Here is a 22,708-nt window from a genome sequence, read left to right on the forward strand (position 1 = left end):
TTCAGATGCCCACAGATTAACCCATCTTGAAAATAATTCATTCGTATGAGTAACTGTAATACGGGCGACTGTAATATTGAGCTCTGGAAATTAGGTATTGAGTGCATGCTGAGTATAGGCTACTGTAATATTATTGTAATAATATGAGGCCCCGGTTTAGTTTTACTAACGAATCTATTATTTTTTTCCTCCTTGTGAGGTTTAATTTGGTCCAATAAGGAACCAGAGCCCTGGTCTCAATTGTTCATCCTCTACCCTGAAGTGTACACTTGTCCACTACCCTACGTGGCTTTAAAAGTGTGGGTGTTAGAAGATATCTCTCTCTCAATCCTATGCTTGTGTAAGGCAGTGAACAAGTACACTTCAGGGAAAATAGCTGAACATTGGGACGTAGGAAATTAAGGTAAGTGAGGGTGCCATGTTTTTTATAATAGAAATGTCCACGCCTATAGTGCCCTCCATGAGTATTTGGACAGTTAAGCCAAAATTAAATTGGGCTGTATTCCAACAATTTGGGTTTAAGATAGGCCTCAATCGGGAATATGAGGCAAAAAGTAGGCCTACAGAAAGCCACCTTTGATTGGAGGCTATTTTTATGCACGTTTTGCCATTTCGAAAAAAAAACACTTTATGAGTTCGTGCTCGTCTAAGACAAATGTATGCAATGCCATCTCAAATCCAATATGCCTGTAGGCCCATTCAAATGCTATTCTAAATCTTGTCAAGAGGTGGCACTTGTTGCGTCTGAAATTTTGCTATTGAAGCTATGAACTCGTTTCTTTCTAGTCAATAAGGTGCATCTGAAACGAGAAGAGACTCAATAACACATTTCTTATTGCATAGTAAGCCTACATGTATAGGCCTGGAAGGTAGCCTACTTTGTCATTTCGATTCCAAAATAATGTTCCATTAATTTGCCCAGAGACCATGAGAGATCACAGATGTTTGTGGTTATAAAAGACAAAAGGTGCTTGCAATCCAGACAAATACAAATGAAAACGCGCGCGCGCGCACACACACACTAGAAAGCAATAAGTCCCGCCTCCCGTGGTTCTAAAAGGTTTGACGCGCTTTTTACGCATTAGTTTCAGAAGAAACTTGGGAGCTTCAGAGGATGCCAGGCATATGTAGTGGACATCAGCAGCTGCACGTATCCTCAGCGAGAGGATGACTTCGGAAAACTGCGACTCTCTCGACACCTGGTACAACTCATCGCATGGAGAAATGTTGGAATCTAACCTCTCCAAACCATTGCGCGAAAGCAATGTCACCAAAAGTGGCAGCTGTGGATCCGTATCAGTTGGGTTCCCAATTACTATGATGGTAACGGGAATGGTCGGCAATTCTCTCGCACTTATGCTAATATACAGCTCATACAGAAAAAAGGAAAATAAGAGGAAAAAGTCCTTTCTACTGTGCATTGGGTCACTGGCATTGACTGATCTGTTTGGACAGCTTCTCACCAGTCCGATAGTAATATCAGTTTACAGAGCCGACTTGAAATGGGAGCGCATTGACTCATCGGGGAGTTTGTGTGCTTTCTTCGGAGTGTGCATGACAACTTTTGGCATGTGCTCTCTTTTTCTAGCCAGCGCAATGGCCATTGAGAGGGCTTTGGCCATTACAAGTCCTCATTGGTACTCCAATCACATGAAAACGAGTGTGACCAAGCAAACTTTGGCTGTTATTTGGTGTCTTGTGTTGCTTTTCGCGCTGTTGCCCATCGCAGGCGTTGGGAAGTACACATTGCAATGGCCAGGCACCTGGTGCTTCATAAGCACTGGAGACAGAGAGGTCCCGGGAAACATGTTTTTCTCAATCACCTTCGCTGTGCTTGGGATATTCTCGCTACTTGTGACTTTCTCCTGCAACGTAGTGACAATCCGTGGGTTAATCATCCGCTGCAAAACGAAGTCTGCCACATCTCAGTCGTCCAAACAGTGGGGACGTTTAACCACGGAGACTGTCATTCAACTATTAGGAATCATGTGCGTCCTGCTCATATGTTGGTCTCCCTTACTGGTATGTGTTATAAATCCGTTAAATTATTGTCTTTGTCTGATAGGCCTTTTATTGTGGTATAATGGTGAAAGGAAGGGAAGACTGCAGATAGATGGAGAAAGCATGATCACAATATTAATCCCCATTGTGTTGATCTGGCAAAGGGCTAGTTTTTAATTGCACACACTACACCATACTTACAGGTCAGCTCACATACAGTATAATCCTATGTCCTGTGTGCTTCCTTTGATACCCTGATTGCCATTGCAATTATATAGAATCCATTTAGTCTGTCCCTGTTTGAAGGTCTGCACAGAGTGCTATGAGGTCATGCACTGACAGTCTCATCTAAGTGTCTCCCTGAGGATATTAATAGACAAGCAGCACTGTGGTAAGTGAAAACTGAGCAGCCTAGTGAAGAGAGAGTGGAGATGGTTAATGTTGTCCCCTACCTGTTGGTTACCTAATGTGTTACTTGTGAGACATGGTGAGACTGAGCATATACAGCACTGTACATGCAAATGTAAGATGTAATCTATTCATCTACAGCCTACCCAAGACCATATTATCTGGCTACATATTTTGTTGGATTTTAGCATAATTTCAAGTGCCCTCTCATCTGATAACATACTGTATTGAAATAATTCCATAGAGGGCCTACACACCTAATGTGTGACTGCATTCAATTGGCAACTGATAAAAGAAATGTCAAACATATAACATTCAAATTAGCAGGCCAGTACAGTATAACTACACTGTGGATAAACATTACATAAACAAATATTACCACTGAAAGCACTATTTGACAATATCTATTTGTAGACTCATGTAATTACAATGTAGATACCTATGTACATTCTATGTAAACATATTGATTTAGTGACACAATATAACGTAGGCACCCAAAACAGTACTCTAGATATATTCAGCATTGTCACTGACTCCCCTTTAGGTGCTGATGTTGCGGATGATCTCGACACAGACTTCTTCGCATCACTGCAAACCAGCAGCAATGGCGTTGGCTCCCAGCCGAGACCTGCAGGTGGACTGCAACTTCTTTCTCACAGCCATCCGCCTGGCCTCTCTGAACCAGATCCTGGACCCCTGGGTTTACCTCCTGCTGAGGGAGATCCTGCTGCGTAAGTTCTGCATGATGGCCAACGCTGTGACCAACTGCTCTATAGAGGGACATAAAGAGACGCAAACAGCTCTGGATGCCCTCAACAAACAGGCCCCCGATGACACCAACAGTCTGCAGAAACAGTAGTTGGACAGGATGTAGTCTCGCTTGCCAACACTCATGGGCTCCGGGAAGAGACTTGACTGGATCAATCTTTGGAATAACTTTACCAGGTACCTTAAAAGTAGTTTTTCAATGACTCAGCAGCCCATATTGTACTTACTTGGATGGATATGAAGCAGTTGGATATTTTATTTTCCAGGAATGAATGTTGTTTGTGTCCTATGTTGCCTGCAGAAGAATATTGTGCCACGAATGACAGAGATAGCTTTGTTGTTGTCTGAGTGAGGTTTGCTTTGTTTGGTTACACACATTCCAGTGAGGGTCACCAAACAAACCAGCATGTGAACACGTGACCTCAACAACCCTGGCTTCGGACTGTCAAAGTCAATGTGTTCAAGCAGGATTTTGTACATGGTTGCTCAATTACTCAGCAAAACTAGATCCCATATCAGAGTGGATGCCAGTAAAACTGCTTTTCTTTTTCAACACATGAGGTTTATGATTATGTCAGTGGATGTTGCTGAACCAGGACAAATGTTTGTGGAAAAACAGTTCTAAGAGATCTTAAACCATTATCCATGCTTCATCACAAAGGTGCATCTGTGTATTCATAACATCATAATGAAACAACGTCTGCATGCAAAGTTTAATTCAATGATGACTGGGAATGAGTGCTATTTCATGAATGTATAGGCAAAAGCCTGATTGTGACCAGTTCTTCATTTTATAATCACATCCATAATACTAATGTAACTTTATCGCAGAAAGGGAAACCTCTGAATATTCAATACAGGTATATTCAAAACTGGAACCAATTGTACAGTATTATACATATTAATGATATTCTAATGTATGAAGAGTGTAAGATTAATTTATATCTATGGAAATTGTATTGCTGTGTTCGTTGTGTCTGTGGTGAACTCCAGTTAAGATAGATACTTTTTTGGTCCCTGAGGGGAAATTAAGGCGTTACAGCAGCTCACATTACAAACAACAACAACAAAATAAAGTAACAATAGAATAATAGAATAAAAAATAAAATAGACATCTGAAACATTATATACAGTAAGAACAGTCCAATATAATTTAACATCCCCCAGCCTGACTCTGATCACCCCGATCGAGCCAGCCGGAGGAGGAGTTGTACAGTCTTATTGCGGCAGGCAGAAAAGATCTATAGTGCTCCTTAGTGCAACGTGGTTGTAGTAGTCTGTTGCTAAAGGAGCTTCTCTGCTCTGCCACAGTGTCACGTAGGGGATGGGAGGGATTGTCCATGATGGCCAGGAGTTTGGTCCTCACCCTCCTATTGGCCACCTCCTCCACAGTGTCCAGGGTGACACTGAGGACAGAACCAGCTTTCCTAATAAGCTTGTTCCGCCTCTTGGTGTCACTTTCCTTGATGCTGCCCCCCCCCCAGCATACCACCACTTACAGCACTGCGCTGGCTACCACTGACTGGTAGAACATGTTCAGCTGAGTCCTGAACATGCCAAAGGACCTGAGCCTCCTCAGGAAATAAAGCCGGCTCTGGCCCCTCTTGTACAGGACATCTGTGTTACCAGTCCAGTCCATTTTATTGTCCAGATTCACCCCCAGGTACTCTGGACAATAAGTAGCTCTGGACCACCTCAACTTCCTCTCCCTGGATGGAAACAGGAGGCAGGGGGACTTTAGTCCTCCTAAAGTCCACCACCATCTCCTTTGTCTTGCTAATATTGAGTAGCAGGTGCTGCTCACACCACTCAACAAAACTGTCCACCAGTCCTCTGTACTCAGTAGATACTGGAGATACTGAATATGCTACCTTATGGGCACATGTTGTCATAAATGTTTAACTGTATATAGTATTTGTGAGCACCTGCAATGGCCACTTCTATGTGAAGGTTTTGTTTATTCCAATCATGTATATCTCCTGAATTTCTTGTTTTAAAACAAAGGATTGTACATGTTTAAGGCTCTGCTTTTTCTTAATGCATGTACACTATGCATTGCTCATAAGGCCAGGCCTACAGTAGGCTATGCTGTGAATGTGTACTATGATCAGGTTTCTGTTTCCTGGCTGTTCTCTTTTATGATGCCTATGATAACAGCGAAAAACACCATAGCCTGATATATTAACTATGGCGGTTGGCTGGCTCACCTCCATCAGTGTCAAGACCCTGCTCGCAGACAACAACATGCAAGAGAGACAGTTCACTACAGTACCCCACCCTGCCTTACCACACCTGCCATATTTAAAGCGGAATTTGACTGAAAAATATAATTTTTTTACATTTCTCGTCAGCCCACCATTGACATGGTCCCGATATATCATTATTTTGCACAACAGAGCCTCATAGATATCCTAATAGCAAGCTTAGGTTTACTTCCTGGAATATTCTCACAATTATGTGTTTTGACACAAAACAAAATGAGACTATTCCAGGAAGTAAATCTGAGCTCACTAGTAGGATATTTATGAGGTTTCTATGTGAAACAGACGGCAAGTTGTTGCAAACAGTAGCCCCGCAATTTCACTTGCACTGACCGAGCCTCGAACTTGCGACTTCTGGCTTGCCAAAACACGTGACCGTCTCCTCAAATACCTGATGTAAACCAGCTCCGCTATCGAAAAGCTAGCAATTCAACAGTGCGTGTGGGGTATTTGAATTTGAGGAGTGAGTTTACAACTCTGTTACATATGTACAAAGTAATTATATTTTGGGACCATATCATTGGTGGGCTGATGAGAAATATACAATATATATATATTTATTTTTGTACAAATGATGAAGTAAAATCCCGCTTTAAGAACATTTATGAGCTCAGTGATAATGACCCATTTGGTTACTTGTGTAATAGAATAACATTAAGATTGTTTTTCAGGTCTTCAAGCCTTATTTATTAATAGATGTTATAAAAATTATAATTTATTATTTTATAAGATGTTACTTACCTTCATTTGTCTAATATGATTTATGATGGTCAATTTCATCAAGGCTGTTTAATTGTTTTTGCAGTGCTGCATGTAAAGCAGCAGTTCTGAGCATATGTCTAATTTGTGTAGCACTTAATGTACAATTATAATCACAGAACATCCATCCAGGGTTACAGTCATGCATTCAACACAATGATTATGTCCATGTGTCGGTTATTACTAGACAAGATTGTGTGGCAGAGGAACACAATTAGTCTCAAATTGAATTCACTTCACTTGATTTATTAAAACGTGTTAAACAGTACAGCTTTTCACTCTCAGTGAACAAGCTACAGTGTTATGCAAAGGAATATCCTCTTAAAGTTTTAAATTAGCCTTAATTGTGGTATAGACTTTTCCTTGGCTTTGCTCTTCAGACGTTGTGGAGGTTAAGATGATTTCCCTCACGCAAGTTGTTCTGCAGTGGAAAGGAAAATGGAGGTAATAATCCATGTTGTTAGGGAGTATACTCGCTCCATTTCAACCTTCTGTAATGTGTTCTGTAATGATTCCCATTGTCTTCATATATGAAAGGTTGTCTACGCTTTACAAGACACAATTTGTGCTTATGAAATATGAATGTACAATAAGACCAGTGCTACACAATACAGATACTAGAATATGTGGTAAAATCAAGCAATTACTTCCACTAAAATTAAGCACTTCAAAGCCTGTAAGATTAGAGAATGCTAATTGGTGAGCATTTGGGGACAAAAGTCTGCCTTTGCTAAGAGAAAGTACACAGCATGCCATATCAAATCAAAACAAGCAACAGGCGGTTTCTGGATTCAGACAAAACAAACTCCACAAGGGAATATTATCTGGACCCAGGTTTCGATTGAATAGGGCATCCGGTCTGGTTAGAACTCCTTGTACCTCTGCACGTGTGGTGTGCAGACCAGCAGCCTGAGCAATTATCTACCAGAGAGATCTGCTTCAGTCTTCTGTGGTATGATTACATAATGTTGTGAATGTTAGATCCAGGGTTGTCAGCTGGCTCCAGGTTTGCTGTGTCAAGTCAGTCATGCATGGGGCTGATACTGTACCGGTTTGCCTCGTGAACAGTCAGTATCATAGGTCATTGGATCCTGATGCCCAGGATCTTAGCAAAGATAAGAGACAACTTTGCACATTGTATACGGTATGCTGGCAACGGTATGATAATGTTGTTCCTGAGTTGTGTTTTACTCTTTGTAAAGACGGTTTGAGTTTATTTTTCAGTTTATGAAATGTACACTGTACATTATTAATGTGCGTGATACCAGGTGATTGTGATGTACATCCAAACATCATCGGAAAGAAACTACACTAGACAGCCTCTAAAATATGAACTTACTACATGTTATTACATTGTTTTAGAATGTCTTAATCTTGTTCTCTATTCCACAAACAAGAGACATGAATTTAATTTTAATTAGTTCATTAATTTCTAGTGTTCAATTGAACCACCAAGGAAATACAGTAATTCTATTTTCCTAGATAATTCTTAAGTCTCAATCAAGCATCAAGAACCTCCCTCTGCCATCCTCTGTAAATACTTTTTAACTGATTGTTTTACTACCTGATACACTCCGACAGGAAACCATGGTGTAATAGATGCATGCAATGGAAACTAACAGGTTATACTTGCATGAGATGCTTGCCCCACCAGCAAATGCTCTACTCGTGAATGTAAATAAATGCCAGATGTAGTATATCAGACACTTGTTGATGTATTTTCTTTTTTTCTAATTCAAGGCCTTTGCTTCTGAATCCAAAATGTGAACACTATGTACAATACAGTATGTGAAATAACTCCAAATGCTTTAAATGCTGAACTGTAGGACTTGATTCTCCAGGTGAGGCTATCTGCAGCCATGTGTAGTATTCACTACTCATGTCATTGTTACTATAAATGTACAATATGAGCAGTGGTACTAAACGTTTGTATGCAAGCGGGAACACATATTATATGGGTGGCATTGTAATGTATTGTTTTATGTCTCTTGCTGAATCTTGCCAGCACTCATCAAACTGCCCCCTCTGAATTGCAAAGTATTGGCCACCTACAGTATATAACTCCAATTTATATAAAATCAACTCACAATGCACTTTTGATTCATGCTCTGTAATATTATGGCCTATGTGCTGTTGCATCATTGAAAATTCTATTAAAGATTATAAAAAAAATACTGGTCAATAATTGCTGATCATCATTTATTATTTGCAACTTGTTAAAAGAATTAACCAGTTTTTGTGGTTTTTGTGATAGAACATATGCCTATTTAAAATGCTACCTGAAGGTTTTTCATAACAAACTTACTGGACTCTTAACTTTTGTAAGTAGTACTTTATTCCACCTTTTCTAGTTTGCACCACAGAATTGGCACTGTGTAATATGGGATTCATAGTCATTTAATACTCCTGCATGCTGTGGCTGTAATAAGATTAGTGCTAGATAAATCAGCCAATCATTTTTGTCTCTGCACCAGGAACATATCCTTTTATTGCAGAGTAAGAAGAAAATGTCTAGTTTATAATGCTACAGCTGATGAACTGTAGTCCTATAAGTCCTTTAACATCTCATTATTCTCAGTCTCATTCAAAGGACCATCTTAAAAGGGAACAAATGAAGAAATAGAGTATTCATCAATACTTTACTATGATGTAATTGTAAATGTGATATTAATGTAAGGTACATATATAAATAATCGTCAAATCAGGAGGTATGAGGATGGCAACTACATTTTTCCATAATGTTTTTTATTTACATTTTGAAATTCAAATTATGTCTACACCAGCCAAATTGTCACCTATTGCTGTTCTATTGAATGTCATCAAAGTCTTTCCCTTTAGTGTTAATACAACATATGCAGAAGACAATAAAGATGTATTTAAGAAAATAGAATGATGACCTTTTTGGAAGTGAGTTTGCAGCTAAATGTACTGTAGCATGCATCAAGGACAAGCAGTCCAAGATTGGCAATCCACCTTGATTGTTCAGTGAATGGAGGCCTCTGTCATTATACTTTGGCATTATGTCTCAGACATGGTCCCAGATATAACTATGTGGTTCTTGGCACTGTACCCAGCTCAGACTGTGTTGTAGGACCATTGTTTGGTTTAACTAGGCCTTGACTTCCAAAATGTACTCACTGATAACAATAGATGAATGGTAGCTCTTTTTTTTGTATGTGTGATGAGACTTTAAGTATTGTTCTTTTAATGCAAGTCACCATTCAGCACATCTCAATGTGAGATGACTGCCTTTGTACTGTAAGCTGAAGTTCCAAAGCAGTGTCAGGTAAATATCAGTGTCGTACATATCCACTGCAGTCGCAGGTCAGAGGTCACCTAGTGACTGCAGTGGATACTCAGGAAGGACAGGAATACCATTACTGAGAATGCTGTGAATAATGTTTACTCATAGGCAATGTCCTCCGGAGTTGAATAGGTTGAATATAAGCCATGCTCTACATATATATCTATGCTGTTGTTTGTTCATATGCATTGCCTGTAAGCCATTCAGATTGAATTAATGAGATATATACGATAAAAATAGATCTAAAATATAAATAACAGATTGTGCACAGCATTCTAACAAAGTCATGTACACTACTGTCCTTCACATTTGATAATATTACATCATTCTGTTAATCATATCCACAAACAGGGATGAATTACTGTATATGCTGCTCCATGAAGTGATCCATGGTGACATCATGTGGGATCCCTTTTGCACGCTTGGATGTGGGATCCATATCAGGCAGTCTGTCACGATTCCTCTGAGCTGTCTACATGCAACAAAATGACACCGTAAATCAACCCAAAACCTGCTGACTAATTCTGACCCAGCAAACCTCAAACCTATTTACCAATGGGTTAGGGTTAGCTTAGAGCTTTCATACAGAACATAGTTACTTTATCTTTATTTATCAAAGTTTTTTTGTTGTATTTTTTGCAAAACTCTTAGGTCAATGATTACTCACTTCAGTTATTCCAATTATTCCATCTTTCGGCAGTAAGCAAACTCCCCAGATTGTCCATAACAAGGTTTTTAGTCTATTTCCAATCATTGCTCATGGCGAGAATATCATAACTTTATTATACATGAAATATGATTCAAGCGGAAATAACACATTTCCCATTTAGGCACAGAATGCATGGAGGGAATCAGTATTGGAATCAGTATTCAGTGCATCAAGGTCAATCTCAGCGAAATCAGAGTGAAAGGGGAGTGAAAGGGGGATGATATCCTCTAATATTACAAGAAAAGGTTATCTTTCAAGGATACATGTAAAAGGCTATGTTTGTTTTTTATGTACTTTTCAATAAAGTTTTTATGACCTTCTGCCGCTTATTGCATCAATTTCGAGGTAGCACCACCAGACAAGACTGGAATGATGACAAGCCTGCACTAGAGTAATTTACACCCCCTGTGATTTTGTAAGGGGGTCTACTAAAAGGATTAGAGGAAAGTAAACATTCTCACTCGGCTGCTCTAAGACAACAAGGGCACAACGCAGGTATATTAAATTGCCATGGTAACACCACTGCTCGCTTGATACCAGTGGAGCAACTTTCTGTTTGCGGAAATCAAATAACAAATGTGCCAAGGAAAACTGTATCAGCTCTCTTATTGTTTGGCTTTCACAGAATTGGAAATAGGCAGTTACAGCGATTGATAAGGATAATAGAGTTCATTAAAACAACAAAATGTGTTGTGTTTCATTCCAATTGTGAAATCAGATTGCGTTATTGTATTAATGGTATACCACAAATAGGAAACATTTTGCAATAGACATTCATGAAGATTGAGAGCCGTTTTGGTCAACAATCAAGCTAACCATTCTTCTGGACCTGTCCACTGCATTTGACACAGTAAACCACCCGTTCCTTCTCTCCACCCTCTCAGAATTGGGCATCTCTGGCTCTGCACTCTCCTGGTTTGCATCCTACCTGGCCGGTCGCTCCTACCAGGTCACAGGGAGAGGATCGCTGTCCTCTCCATGAGCCCTCACCACTGGGGTCCCCCAGGGCTCTGTCTTTGGGCCTTTACTGTTCTCTCTCTATACCAAATCTCTTGGCTCTGTAATTTCTTCACATGGTTTCTCCTACCACACCTACGCAGATGACACTCAACTGCTCTTCCTCCCAGGGAAAGCCTGCCCTCTCCAAGACTTCTCCATCACAGTAGAGAACTCTACTGTGACTTCCTCCCATACAGCCAAGAACCTTGGGGTGATCCTTGACAACCACTTATCCTGTGTGGCGAACATCACAGCGACAGCACGCTCCTGTAGATTCTTCCTCTACAACATCAGAAGGATACGTCCATTCCTCACTAGAGAAGCAGCACAACTTTTGGTCCAAGCACTTGTAATCTCTCGCCTTGATTACTGCAACACACTCTTGGCTGGACTCCCCACCTCCGCCATCAGGCCTCTGCAGCTCATCCAGAATGCTGCCGCTCGTCTGGTGTTCAATCTCCCCAAATTCTCCCATGTCACGCCCCTCCTCCACACCCTCCACTGGCTCCCAGTAGCGGCTCGCATCAGATTCAAGACCCTGGTGCTCACCTACCGGGCGGCAAAGGGAACAGCCCCTCCCTACTTGCAAGCAATGGTTAGCCCCCAAACCCCTGCACGATCACTCCACTCTTCCACCTCGGCTGCCCGCCTGGCACCGCCGCCTCTACGTGGATGCAGCGGCCGCGTCACTCGGTCACAGCTTTTCACTGTCCTGGTGTCCCGCTGGTGGAATGAGCTTCCCACCACTGTCAGGACTGCAGAGTCACTACCGATCTTACGCTGTAGATTGAAAACCCATCTCTTCAGGCTACATCTTAACAGTCCCTCCTAAAGACCTCTTCACCCCCACTACTCCCCCTGTACTAACCCTAACCCCAACCCTAGAGACCTCTTCACCCCCACTTCCCCCCTGTACAAGTTCTCTCCTGTTAATAATAATAAAATGAATTAAAAAATAAATAAAATAAAAAATCGGCTTCTGGCATTACGACTGCCAATGGCCCCTGGTGTGAGCATTGATTACTTTGACTTATGATGACTGTTGGATAGATGATTCACTTACTTAAACAAATGTATTTGTTGTAAGTCGCTTTGGATAAAGGCATCTGCTAAATGCTATAAATGTAAATGTATATGTAACCACCATCTTGAGACCACATGTTAATCATTCAGCTTTCCTTGACTGATTGTTACTGGCACAATTAATGCATTAAACATTGTTTGTGGTCCGTTATGCATAACATTTTCATTTAGTTTATAAAGCATTTTGTAAATAATGATGACAAAAGCAGATCCTTTACAAGGGTATGCAAGAGAAGTTCTGAGGAATCGATGCCAAGCAATGCTGACATTCAGGAATGGTAACGATGCACCTTTACTCACTGAGGGTTAACAACATAAGAATTCATAATAATGTTTATGGATATGGTTCTTGGTTCTTGTGTTCCGCTATATAGGTTTGGTAGAGAATAAAAAAAATTATTAAACCATTTGTCTGACGTTGCTGACATGCATGTTCATCAGAATATCAATAATTAAATACTATGCTTTCATACCATACCACAATAAATTGTAACATTTAATCTCAACAGATTAAATCTCAACTGCATTCTCTTGGTGATGTTATCTTGTTTTCAAGCAGTATATGCCTTCAAAATGCCCTTTGCCCTGTTTGAATCAGGATTCTGCATTCACTTTTGCAGTGGCTGAGGGTTGTGATGTGCCCAGGCAGATGGCTCTGGAATAGACATGAGCTGTGCCTCCTGCAGTCTCACTGGAGCTGGAAAGGCAGGAAATAAGTACATCCAAACACATATATCTTCATAAAAGCTCTCTCACTCTGCCAATTTCTCTCTGAGGCCGGACCAAATGAGAGGGTTTGAGGTGGACGTTATGCCTCACCCTCTGTGCTTGTAAAGTCATATGATACTGAATGTAAAGACTGGAGGTGCATGTCTTTGGAGGTGCATGTCCTTATGTATCCAATTTGAACGGGGAATCATGCACTACACATGTTGTAGAGTAAACAGTACATGCTGCAGGCCAATACATTAGGTAACCAAATAACACATCTGATTTATGTTCAATTCATCTCTGAAATGGTCTGTTGATTTGTGGTCTTGCTCCCTAATGACATTCCCATGTGATCATATGTTGTTTGTTTTACATCAAATATTGACCGTTGGGCATTCCGAATTCAGTTAATTTAAGATTTAATGGATTTTCCAATAGCATTTGATTGGAAACACACACAGAGAAGAAGATGGAGACCAGCGATGCCAGTGGAGGACCAACAATAATAATGTGATTTTTGTCTTGTATTGACAAGTTCTTGTGTGGAGAACCTGTTTGACAGTAAGTGGGAAAACAAAAGATAGATTGTCTTTGGACAAATATCAAAAAGCCTAACTTAAAGGCCTTATTTGAACTCCAGCAAGGAAGAACTGCCTATACTGTAGGCCTAGTATTGTGTGGGGGTGTTATGTTCTAGTAGCACTTTGTGAGGAAGGAAATTTAAATCCTCCCCAATGAATTTATCATCACCATTATTGTCAGTGTTTCTTATATTAGGTGCACTGTTGTGATTACATCCTGATCATAGACAGTTACTAAGACCAGACTTGCATCAGGGTGAATAAAACTCTCAAGACCTGTTAGGTTGAGAATAGGATCTCATCTAGAGAATATGCAGACCGTTCGTTCTGCTTTGGTGCTTGTGAGGGGAGGCTAGCATTTACCACCAGCAATTGATATTCAGTCAGAAGAATCATAAAACCTCACAGGCTTATAAAGTCTCCCTTCCTCAATGACCTTTGAGGCGGCCAAAACATATTGTCTTATAGTTCTCACCTCTATTCATGTGAAATGACAGTGAGGGGGGCCATGACGTCTGAGGCTGTGGTCTAGGAGTGGCTCAAGCCCTATGTACTCCACCACCTGACTGATGTTATATGTTATGATGTTCAGATCCATCTCTGGCTTGTATTTATGGTGGAAGGTGTGTGTGTGTGTGTGTGTGTGTGTGTGTGTGTGTGTGTGTGTGTGTGTGTGTTTGTGTGTCTATGTGTCTGTGTGTGAGATGGTGATGACCGCAGGCCTATACCACATCATTTATTTGTTTGTCTCCTCAAAGATGAGTTTCCTGGCCTCCTCTTTACATACACCTTTAGATACAGTATCATGCCCACACAAACACATTAACACAGTGCTTCTATCCCTCTAAGGAACCATATTACCATAGTGTAGTGAGCTGGGCTATTTTGGGCTACTCTTAGACCCACACATTAATTCACTCATAATTGAAAGCTAGCGCTAATGAGGAGAGAGGGAGATGGAGCAGCGTCGACAGCCCTGAACAGGTAATTGATGGTGGGCAACATGGGGGTCCTTAAACCCAGTACATCTCAGACTCTGGGATGGTCACAACTGCATTTTTATCGGATCTGTGCTAGGAATTCTGGGACAGGTAATTAAGGAGTGCAGAGTAGTGCAGGCTCTGCAACTCTGACACAGGAGTTTCTTGGCTCAGATTCTCTCTGGTCCAGTTTTCTGCATGGACAGCATCCCTCATACTGTGATACATATATAATTACTGAGAGAACAGGAAAACACACACACACACACACACACACACACACACACACACACACACGTACTGTACAGAAACACACACAAACTAATACAAACACATACACACACAAGCACACATGAACAAGCATAGAACATGAACAAATATCAAAACAACAATAATTTCATAAGCTGCAGCATCAATGCCTCATAATGGCTGTTTATGAAACATTACATGATCCGTCTTTCAGTTAATGTGGTTTGATTTTCATCATTTACCTGCCATTGGGCTTTTTCCTCATTGTGAGATCAATACAGATAGTAATCAAATGGTAATGGAAAATCTAAATGAAAGCAAAAAGCATATGCCGTCGAAAAAAGAGACCTGGGGAAACAGAAGAATAAATGCTGAATCTCCCAAAGCGCATTCAACATTCTGTTTTTGAAATGAATTACATTTTGATAAAGAGTGGAGTGCAGTAATGAGTGCAACGACGAGAGGGTCAATTGTATGTGTGTGTGTGTGTGTGTGTGTGTGTGTGTGTGTGTGTGTGTGTGTGTGTGTGTGTGTGTGTGTGTGTGTGTGTGTGTGTGTGTGTTACATTTGTATGTGTAAGTGTGTGTGTGGGTGTGCTTTGACCTTGAATAATGTGCAGTCACTGGTATAGCCAGAATGTCAAGCTCGCTCTACCATGGCCAGGATCCATCTGCAAGGGATATGTGTGGAGTTGGAGCCTTATTGGCATATTTAGCCTCATGTGAATTCCAGGGGAAGAGCTCACGTTTCCTGTCTGTCTCCTGAGAGTATGCTGCCAATTTCTGTCAGAGGTTAGAGGTCTCATCTATGTTCCTTCCCAATTCCCACATTACTTGTAGCCTCCTACTCTTCCCATAGCTTAAAATATTATATTAGAATATAGAACAGAATATTGTCCTTCATAATCAGGAATGATAAAAAAAATATAACTCAGAGGAGAGTGGGTTTTTCAGCAAATATTGAAAACCAAAACACACTGAGAGGGTCAAAGAGTTCCACACAAAGTCAAGACATTCTGTAATCAGTAGAAGAGGATGGAGAGCCTGCCAATCTATGTTTGAGTAATGATACCAAACTACTCCCTTTGCCATTATCTTTTCTCATACAAAATGCTGATGTAACTGGTGGGACTGAAGTAACTGAGTTTCCTGCATGTCAGAACATCGACGCAAAGCTAAAGCCTAGGCAGAACCTCAGGGAGATACTGCAATTGTTCAGGTCTCAGGCAAGGGTACTCAAAACGTTAGCTTGGTTTCAAACCACCTTCACTCCATTGAGGCAATACTATTCTAATTAATTTAGAGCTATTTGTGATTCTTAAACATTAATATAGTGTGTGCATGGTATAATCATTTCCCATGACAGAAATAACAGGTCATAGTGACAAATGTTGATCCAATTTTGCAGGTCAATGACAATGAACAACTGCTTGGGTTTTATAAAGAATCATTAACCATAAATGTGCTCCATTGGAAGATGTCATATTAGGTTGATACTGTGAGCTCATACAACTTTTCCAGGAGAGAAAACGGACTATGTCTTCAGTCGATAAGCAAACGAACAGTCATTTCAATGTGACAGAAAAAGTAAGAAATGCACTATCAGCAAGCCAGCAGGACAGCAGCATTTCTAGAAATTGTAAATGGTCCAGTGAGGCATCTATGGAGGAGTTTGATAGAGTACCCTCTGCCCATGTAATTGAAGACCAGAACTGCTATACAGGCAAAATGGTAACTGCTGTTCATCATTGCCAGAGGAGCTCAACAGATGCAGGAAGCAACCATTCGTTTCCATTGGACCAGAGGGGTTGTTGTCTTCAGATAGACAAAGCATTTCCACAGATATGGTGTGCTCATAGTCATTTGTATTGTTGGAAGGATAAAGGGCGGTAATGGGAATACTCAGCAGGCAAAAGCAGCAGGCAATCTCTCCCAGTAGAATATAACTTAAGTAATTTCTATGAAAATACTGCAGTGAATACAAATACATATGTTTGACAGGAATAAAGAAAACACAACTGAAGTAGGAACATAATCAAATACAATAAGAGAAAAAGTAACAGCACTAACAGCCAGCATATGTAGTCTCACTGTTACCAAATCCATCAGTTCAGAACATCAGTTCGTAATGCTTATTGATCTGAGAAAGAAAACAGAACAAGATCTCTCTAGTATCATCTACTGCTTAAACACAGACACTTGTATGGGTATGATCCTGCACTTTCTCAGTTGACTCCTCAATGTAGTCATCTACACTATAGAAATTCAAACAAACTCCTACCTTTTTCATAATTCATTGCCCATATGAGCAGTCCAAAGTAAGTGCTCTATCGGTCAGCTCGAGGGCCGAACCATCTTCTCATCCTATTAGTGCTACATGGAATAATGGGGCCCAAAGGATTTACTCAAAACTGACTTCCACCATTGTAACGGCTAGACATAGAATTTGCTGACTCATACAGAGACTGATTGGATTTAGCTAAGTTTGATACATTCTGTATTTGAACAGAAGCCATTTGTGTAAGAGGGTTAAAGGGGTGTCATTTCATCATTAAAATACTGGAAATGAGCTCAACAATAAAAAGTAATATCCAATCACAAGTCTCTAAAAAGCTATTTGTTTGAGTGGGTAAGTTATATTTCTCCTTCCTAAATCATCTAAAAAGCTTAAGCATTTGAGATGGGTGCGATAAATGTTAATAACTATGTCTGTACTATAAAAAAAATACTCAGTGTTTTGGCATGAGTCTTAATGGAAGAAGAGAGTGTATTGCCAGAAAGACAAGTTGTGGATTCTACTCTTCCGTTGACCTCTAGAGGTTGATTTCTTATATTGAGATTGCTGATGTGCTTTAAGATCCAGTATGTAACATTCAAGCTTTCTAAAAGCTTCCTAATGGTTTTAATGACTATGTTTACCTGGTAGGGATCAGGCAATGAGATCCCTTGAAAATAATATTACATTTACGAACGCTGTTTTGGTCCCACTAAAGGGCTTTCTAAAATGGAGTGTCCTACCCGACATTTGGTTTCTATACAGACATGTTGTTATGGTCAGGAGTGTTCTAGGGGAGTGGACACACCGATTTTCACCTTGCTGTCTCTGGTGTCTGTTTCTTAGAATCGTGTGCGCATGCAGAAACACAACAGCTAATGTCTGACACTGCAAGTCCATTTTGGGGGTTTATATTATTATTTGGGAGAATGTTGTTGTTTGGAACATCAAACTGAATTTCGCTGTGGTGGCCAGAGGTGGCAAATTTCAGACAAACTTACGCCCTGCTTCCTTTAAAGTAGTAGCCAGATACAGTACATCCTCTCTCTCAAACTGAATCAAGAACCTTTATCCTGGAAATACAGACTATGTGATTAATTAGACATCAGAAACACACACACACACTTTATGTGTGTTTTTTGTAATTACTCTGCTCCAATATAATGGGTATTTTAAGTGTATATTCCTCTCCTTCCTTATCTTCATGTAGCTGAAACTAAAGCATAGAACATGAAAATGCCAGGATTTTGTCTAGTTCACCTTGACTGATGCATTGTTTGAAGTTGGTCAGGGACGGAACACAGCTGCTGCTTGGCGTTGACTGAATGGAATACATGGAATTACTAAGCTACATTACTACCACTAATTTGTAAGTCCCTGTGTGCCCAGAATCTTTCCATGGTTCTTCCACACTTGGCTTTACTGAATGAATGCACATTTCATATCATTTGAGACAATGTATCCATGGATAGAAGGTAATGTCTCAAACATTATTGATCGTTTCTCCCCAACGAACACTTGTGAGGCTTTCTTTTCCTTCCACCTTTGAACTGCAAACAACTGCATTGAAATAATTACCGTAGAATTCGCCTTTGGCATTTTCTTTGGTTAGACTCATCCATGAGGTGAATTGAAGACAGTTTTCACAGCAATATGCTCAAATATTTGCAATAACAAAAATGGGTCTGCTTTGTGTAATTTCCAACATTTCCTTCCCTGTTGATATTTTCAGCACATTCTGATCACAGGGGGTAAACACAACTTCAGACGCATATGCAAATGTTTCTTTCACTTAGCCTCCTCTCTAATAGTCCAAAGAGACCTCCGCCTGCTCCCACTGGGGTTCCTCTCTGGTCCCTGTGGTGCATTTTCTGAAGGAACGGAAAGCTTGCAATATGCCATTAGCAGGACATCACAATGAAAGAAATTGGAGCGCATTTTAAGTCTGCAATAGACTCTATGATGTGTGTGCTAAAGCCTCTAAAATTGAATATGATTTGAGTTATAGGTCCATTCTGTCCAATAGGCACAGGGCCACTTCAGACAGCGAAATATCCTTGGAGTCTCCTCTTCGTCAAAGCCATCTGTGTCTGTTGGATCCCTCATAATTACCTCCCCAGGATTAGACAGACAGAAAGATTTGTGGAGAGTGTAGGGATGGGGCAGACAGATTGATGCATGACCATAAAGAACTCACGTGGAGGGAAACTTCTGTCTTTGTGTTATTCTGTTTGACTTTACTCCATGTTTTTCCCTCCGTCTTTCGATGGGTTATAAACAGGGGGGGGAAATGGCCCCTGATTGCCCAGCCAACCCAGAAGGGATAACTGCCTGCTTAAAGCCCTGAAGCCGCCCAGAGCAGGTGAGCCATTCAGGGAGAAATGGAGTGGAAAACCATAACTCTCCTCACCAGGTTCAAGGCTCATTGAAAAGCACAGGCTGAGGTAGTCACATTGAAACCCAGTTATCTGCCTTTCCCCAGACCCCCGATGAGCATTACTCCCTCACTCAGTCATGGGCTCATTAGAGTGGCCAGGAATGTGTCAGCAAAGGTCAACTGACACAGAGACACAAACCAGTGGTTTACCCTGTATGCCCTCGGTCAGTTGGGTTATTTGAACAATCCTTGGGAATGTAACACTTTATAGCAAGTTGCTCATATACCTTTGTTGTAAAACGTACATGTTACATTACATGCTACATTTGTTATTTGTATGACCATCAGTGGTTTTGTTATTACACAAATGGATACCTGACATTGCTTATTCCACTCTTGTAATAACAAAAAAACTACATTAAGTAATCACAAATGATGATTAAACAAAATGTTACTACTATGTTGTTACTAGAGTACAGTTATTACAACATTATTACACAGGTACTGTATGAGGCAACTTAAGTGTTCTCCACTGCAGTGTGGTGTGAGTGTGAGTTTTCTGACAGCCCTGGCATGGTAGGACTGATAAGCATGGCTTAACACAGACAGGATGCCTGACAGATATGACCAGCCAATCCCAAAGCATGCTACTGTCTTGTTTGGCAAGTCCAGGTCCAGGCAACCGGCACTCACTTTGTGATTTCAGCCGTGTTATCCTCGAACCAATTCATTTTCCTTGGTTTGGGCTTCAATGTTTTTCACATGCACATGGAAATGTACTATCAAAATGTAAATAAGTAACCTTTGATCGCTTCTGGTATGGAACATTGGAGGTCAGAGTCGTTTTCTTATGAATATTTCATAAGAGGCAATGATTCATAAGAGAAGCCACAATTCTACACATCCATTAATTAATTAAACACTTTTGGAGAAATTAGACTTCCAGTTTTAACGAGACAAATGATTGTTTTCATGACTATTTTTGCTTTACAGCCAAACTCATAATTGTTTTAAATAATTGTGTAACCATGTTTCAGATGCTAATACTCTACAGGTGGTTGATGAGAGTCAATGTTATTATTGTCAACAGAAAAAAGTGCATTATATAAAAGAGAAGGTCACAATATGCTTTCAAACTCCACTCTGCAAGCTCTACAGTATGCAGTATATAGTATCTCATGGTTGCTTGTGTTTGTGTTACAGTAATTGAATTACTGTGCATAATATCACATGTTCTGATATTATACAAATAATATGTGTCACTCACATACTGTATATTATAGAATAGAAAATTAACAAGAAAAAGAACACATGGGGCTGGTTTCCCAGACACAGATTAATCCTAGTCCCAGACTTAAAAGCATCCTCAATGGAGATTTTCCATTGAAGGTGTGATTTAGTCCAGGACTAGGCTTAATCTTTGCCTGGGAAACTGCCTTGTTATATGTATATAGACATAGATAGATAGATAGATAGATAGATAGATAGATAGATAGATAGATAGATAGATAGATAGATAGATAGATAGATAGATAGATAGATAGATATAGATATATGTAGGACTTCCAGAATACAATAGAACACCTTTTCACAAGTGGTCACAACAGGAATACATTGTCAAATGAGCAACAGCCTGGGCAGCATGCATTAGCCACAAGAACAATTGTCCTGCGTGGCATGTAGGGTGACTCACAGTCTGATCAGAATGGGCTCATTGTAGTGCATGGAATGGAATAAGGAATGGTATCAAATATGTGTGTTTAATTTCTCATTCTATTCCATGCATTACAATAAGCCTGTCCTGCAATTTCTGCCTCCACCAGCTCCCCCTAGGCAACCTGTAACACAAGATAGCCCAGGGTTAGTGACTGTGCAGATGGACAGCGATAGGTCAGAGAGGACAGCTGATTTATAAACATGGTAACGGTAAGTTGTCACATATGGAGCAGATGAGCTGAGATGTGCGAAGAGCAACGGTCACCTCAGGGTTGAGTGATCATCTGTAGGTGTTGTTTGTCACGTTGCTTTTGTGGATCGAACCTACAACTTTGAGAATGTATAAGCACCATAACAACTGAATTATATTACCATTAGTGGTCTACCACTGAACCAACCCCAGCAATGAGACAAACCACTGGTGGATGACGGCAGGAACAGTGATCTGAGCATTGAGGATTGGGAACACAGTGTAAAGTGACTCCCTACTAATTTGCTCTCAGGTGAATTAGTCATGGCCCTGCAGCATGAACTGGCCGTGCAGCTCAATCCGTGTTTACCAGTAATTTGTGAAAAGCAGTTTTGTGTAACAAGGCAGTTGTTCTGCAGTTGCTAAGGGAACCTGTTTAGAGCCATCTCCTTCCCCTCCTCTCGCATGAGGTGTTTTTGAAGAGACAGTATAGTGTTGTATATACACAACACTTCTAATCGTATATTCTCACGAACAGCATGTTCTTTTTGTGCACTGATCGACGAATGAATGGTGTTATCTGCTAGTTTTCCTTACATACTGAATCCCCCTGCTTATCCCTCATTATCTCAAAGTCTGGTGTGCGTATAACACTGGAAGTGTCTGGGATTATAAAATATGTATTTTCTTTTCGATAAGGTTGATATTGGTATTTTAGCTTTTCATAGTTAGTTGCAGTCCAAGATTTTATTCATTTACATTATCTTAGTGCTGCCTAAGCAATGGACCACAACCTAGGTTTATTTCACTTTGGCCTTGGCTGAAGATGTTTGGACTCCCTGACTCTTCAGATATTCATAGCAACTGTGTTTGCCCTGGTAACAAGGGGTTACCAGGACGCAGTACAGCCATACAGAGGCTGTGCTTTTCTGGTGGGCTGGTCCACAGATGTTCACTTCTCAGTTTGATTTGGTTTGAATGGAGCAGTAGAGGTAAAAATCCAATGCTACAGAAAGGGGCTTTTGTGTAACGTTAGAGTGTAACATTAGCTATACGGAGCTAAGGCTGTTGTGGCTTCATGTGTCTTCGTAAATCAAAAACCAATTACATTGTTTATTATATTACCATTAGTGGTCTACCACTGAACCAACCCCAGCAATCTCATAATGCCAGAGCAGCTTTTATGTACACTCAAATCAATACCACAGCAAGTCCACAAAACCCCAAACCCCAAACATTTATGGCATTTAGCAGACGCCTTTATCCAAAGCGACTTACAACAAAATATTTCACACTTACCCTGACCATTTAATACCACAGCATTCACAAATGCTAAAA

General features: G+C 40.4%; 1 protein-coding gene across 2 annotated transcripts; it reads left to right on the forward strand.

Moving 5' to 3' along the window:
- The first annotated feature begins 1,124 nt into the window (after positions 1-1,124).
- On the forward strand, positions 1,125-8,349 carry ptger3 (prostaglandin E receptor 3 (subtype EP3)). Of its 2 annotated transcripts, XR_014554262.1 has the most exons (3): positions 1,125-2,022; positions 2,954-5,604; positions 5,670-8,349. XR_014554262.1 is itself a non-coding variant. In XM_083671803.1 (2 exons), exons 1-2 carry the CDS (start codon positions 1,168-1,170, stop codon positions 3,266-3,268), a joined length of 1,170 nt encoding a protein of 389 aa, XP_083527929.1. In that variant the 5' UTR covers positions 1,125-1,167; the 3' UTR covers positions 3,269-8,349. The 2 variants fall into 2 exon arrangements, 1 of the variants encoding a protein (XP_083527929.1); XM_083671803.1 differs by having other exon boundaries at positions 2,954-8,349.
- The last annotated feature ends 14,359 nt before the right edge of the window (positions 8,350-22,708 follow it).

Source organism: Argentina silus (assembly GCF_951799395.1).
Source record: "Argentina silus genome assembly, chromosome: 6".
Lineage (NCBI taxonomy): Eukaryota > Metazoa > Chordata > Actinopteri > Argentiniformes > Argentinidae > Argentina > Argentina silus.

Excerpts from the sequence above, each read along its gene's own strand:
- ptger3 (XM_083671803.1), top strand. The coding sequence starts at position 1,168 with ATGACTTCGGAAAACTGCGACTCTCTCGACACCTGGTACAACTCATCG. Across the intron at positions 2,023-2,953 it reads TATGTTGGTCTCCCTTACTG|GTGCTGATGTTGCGGATGAT; the intron begins GTATGTGTTATA and ends ACTCCCCTTTAG.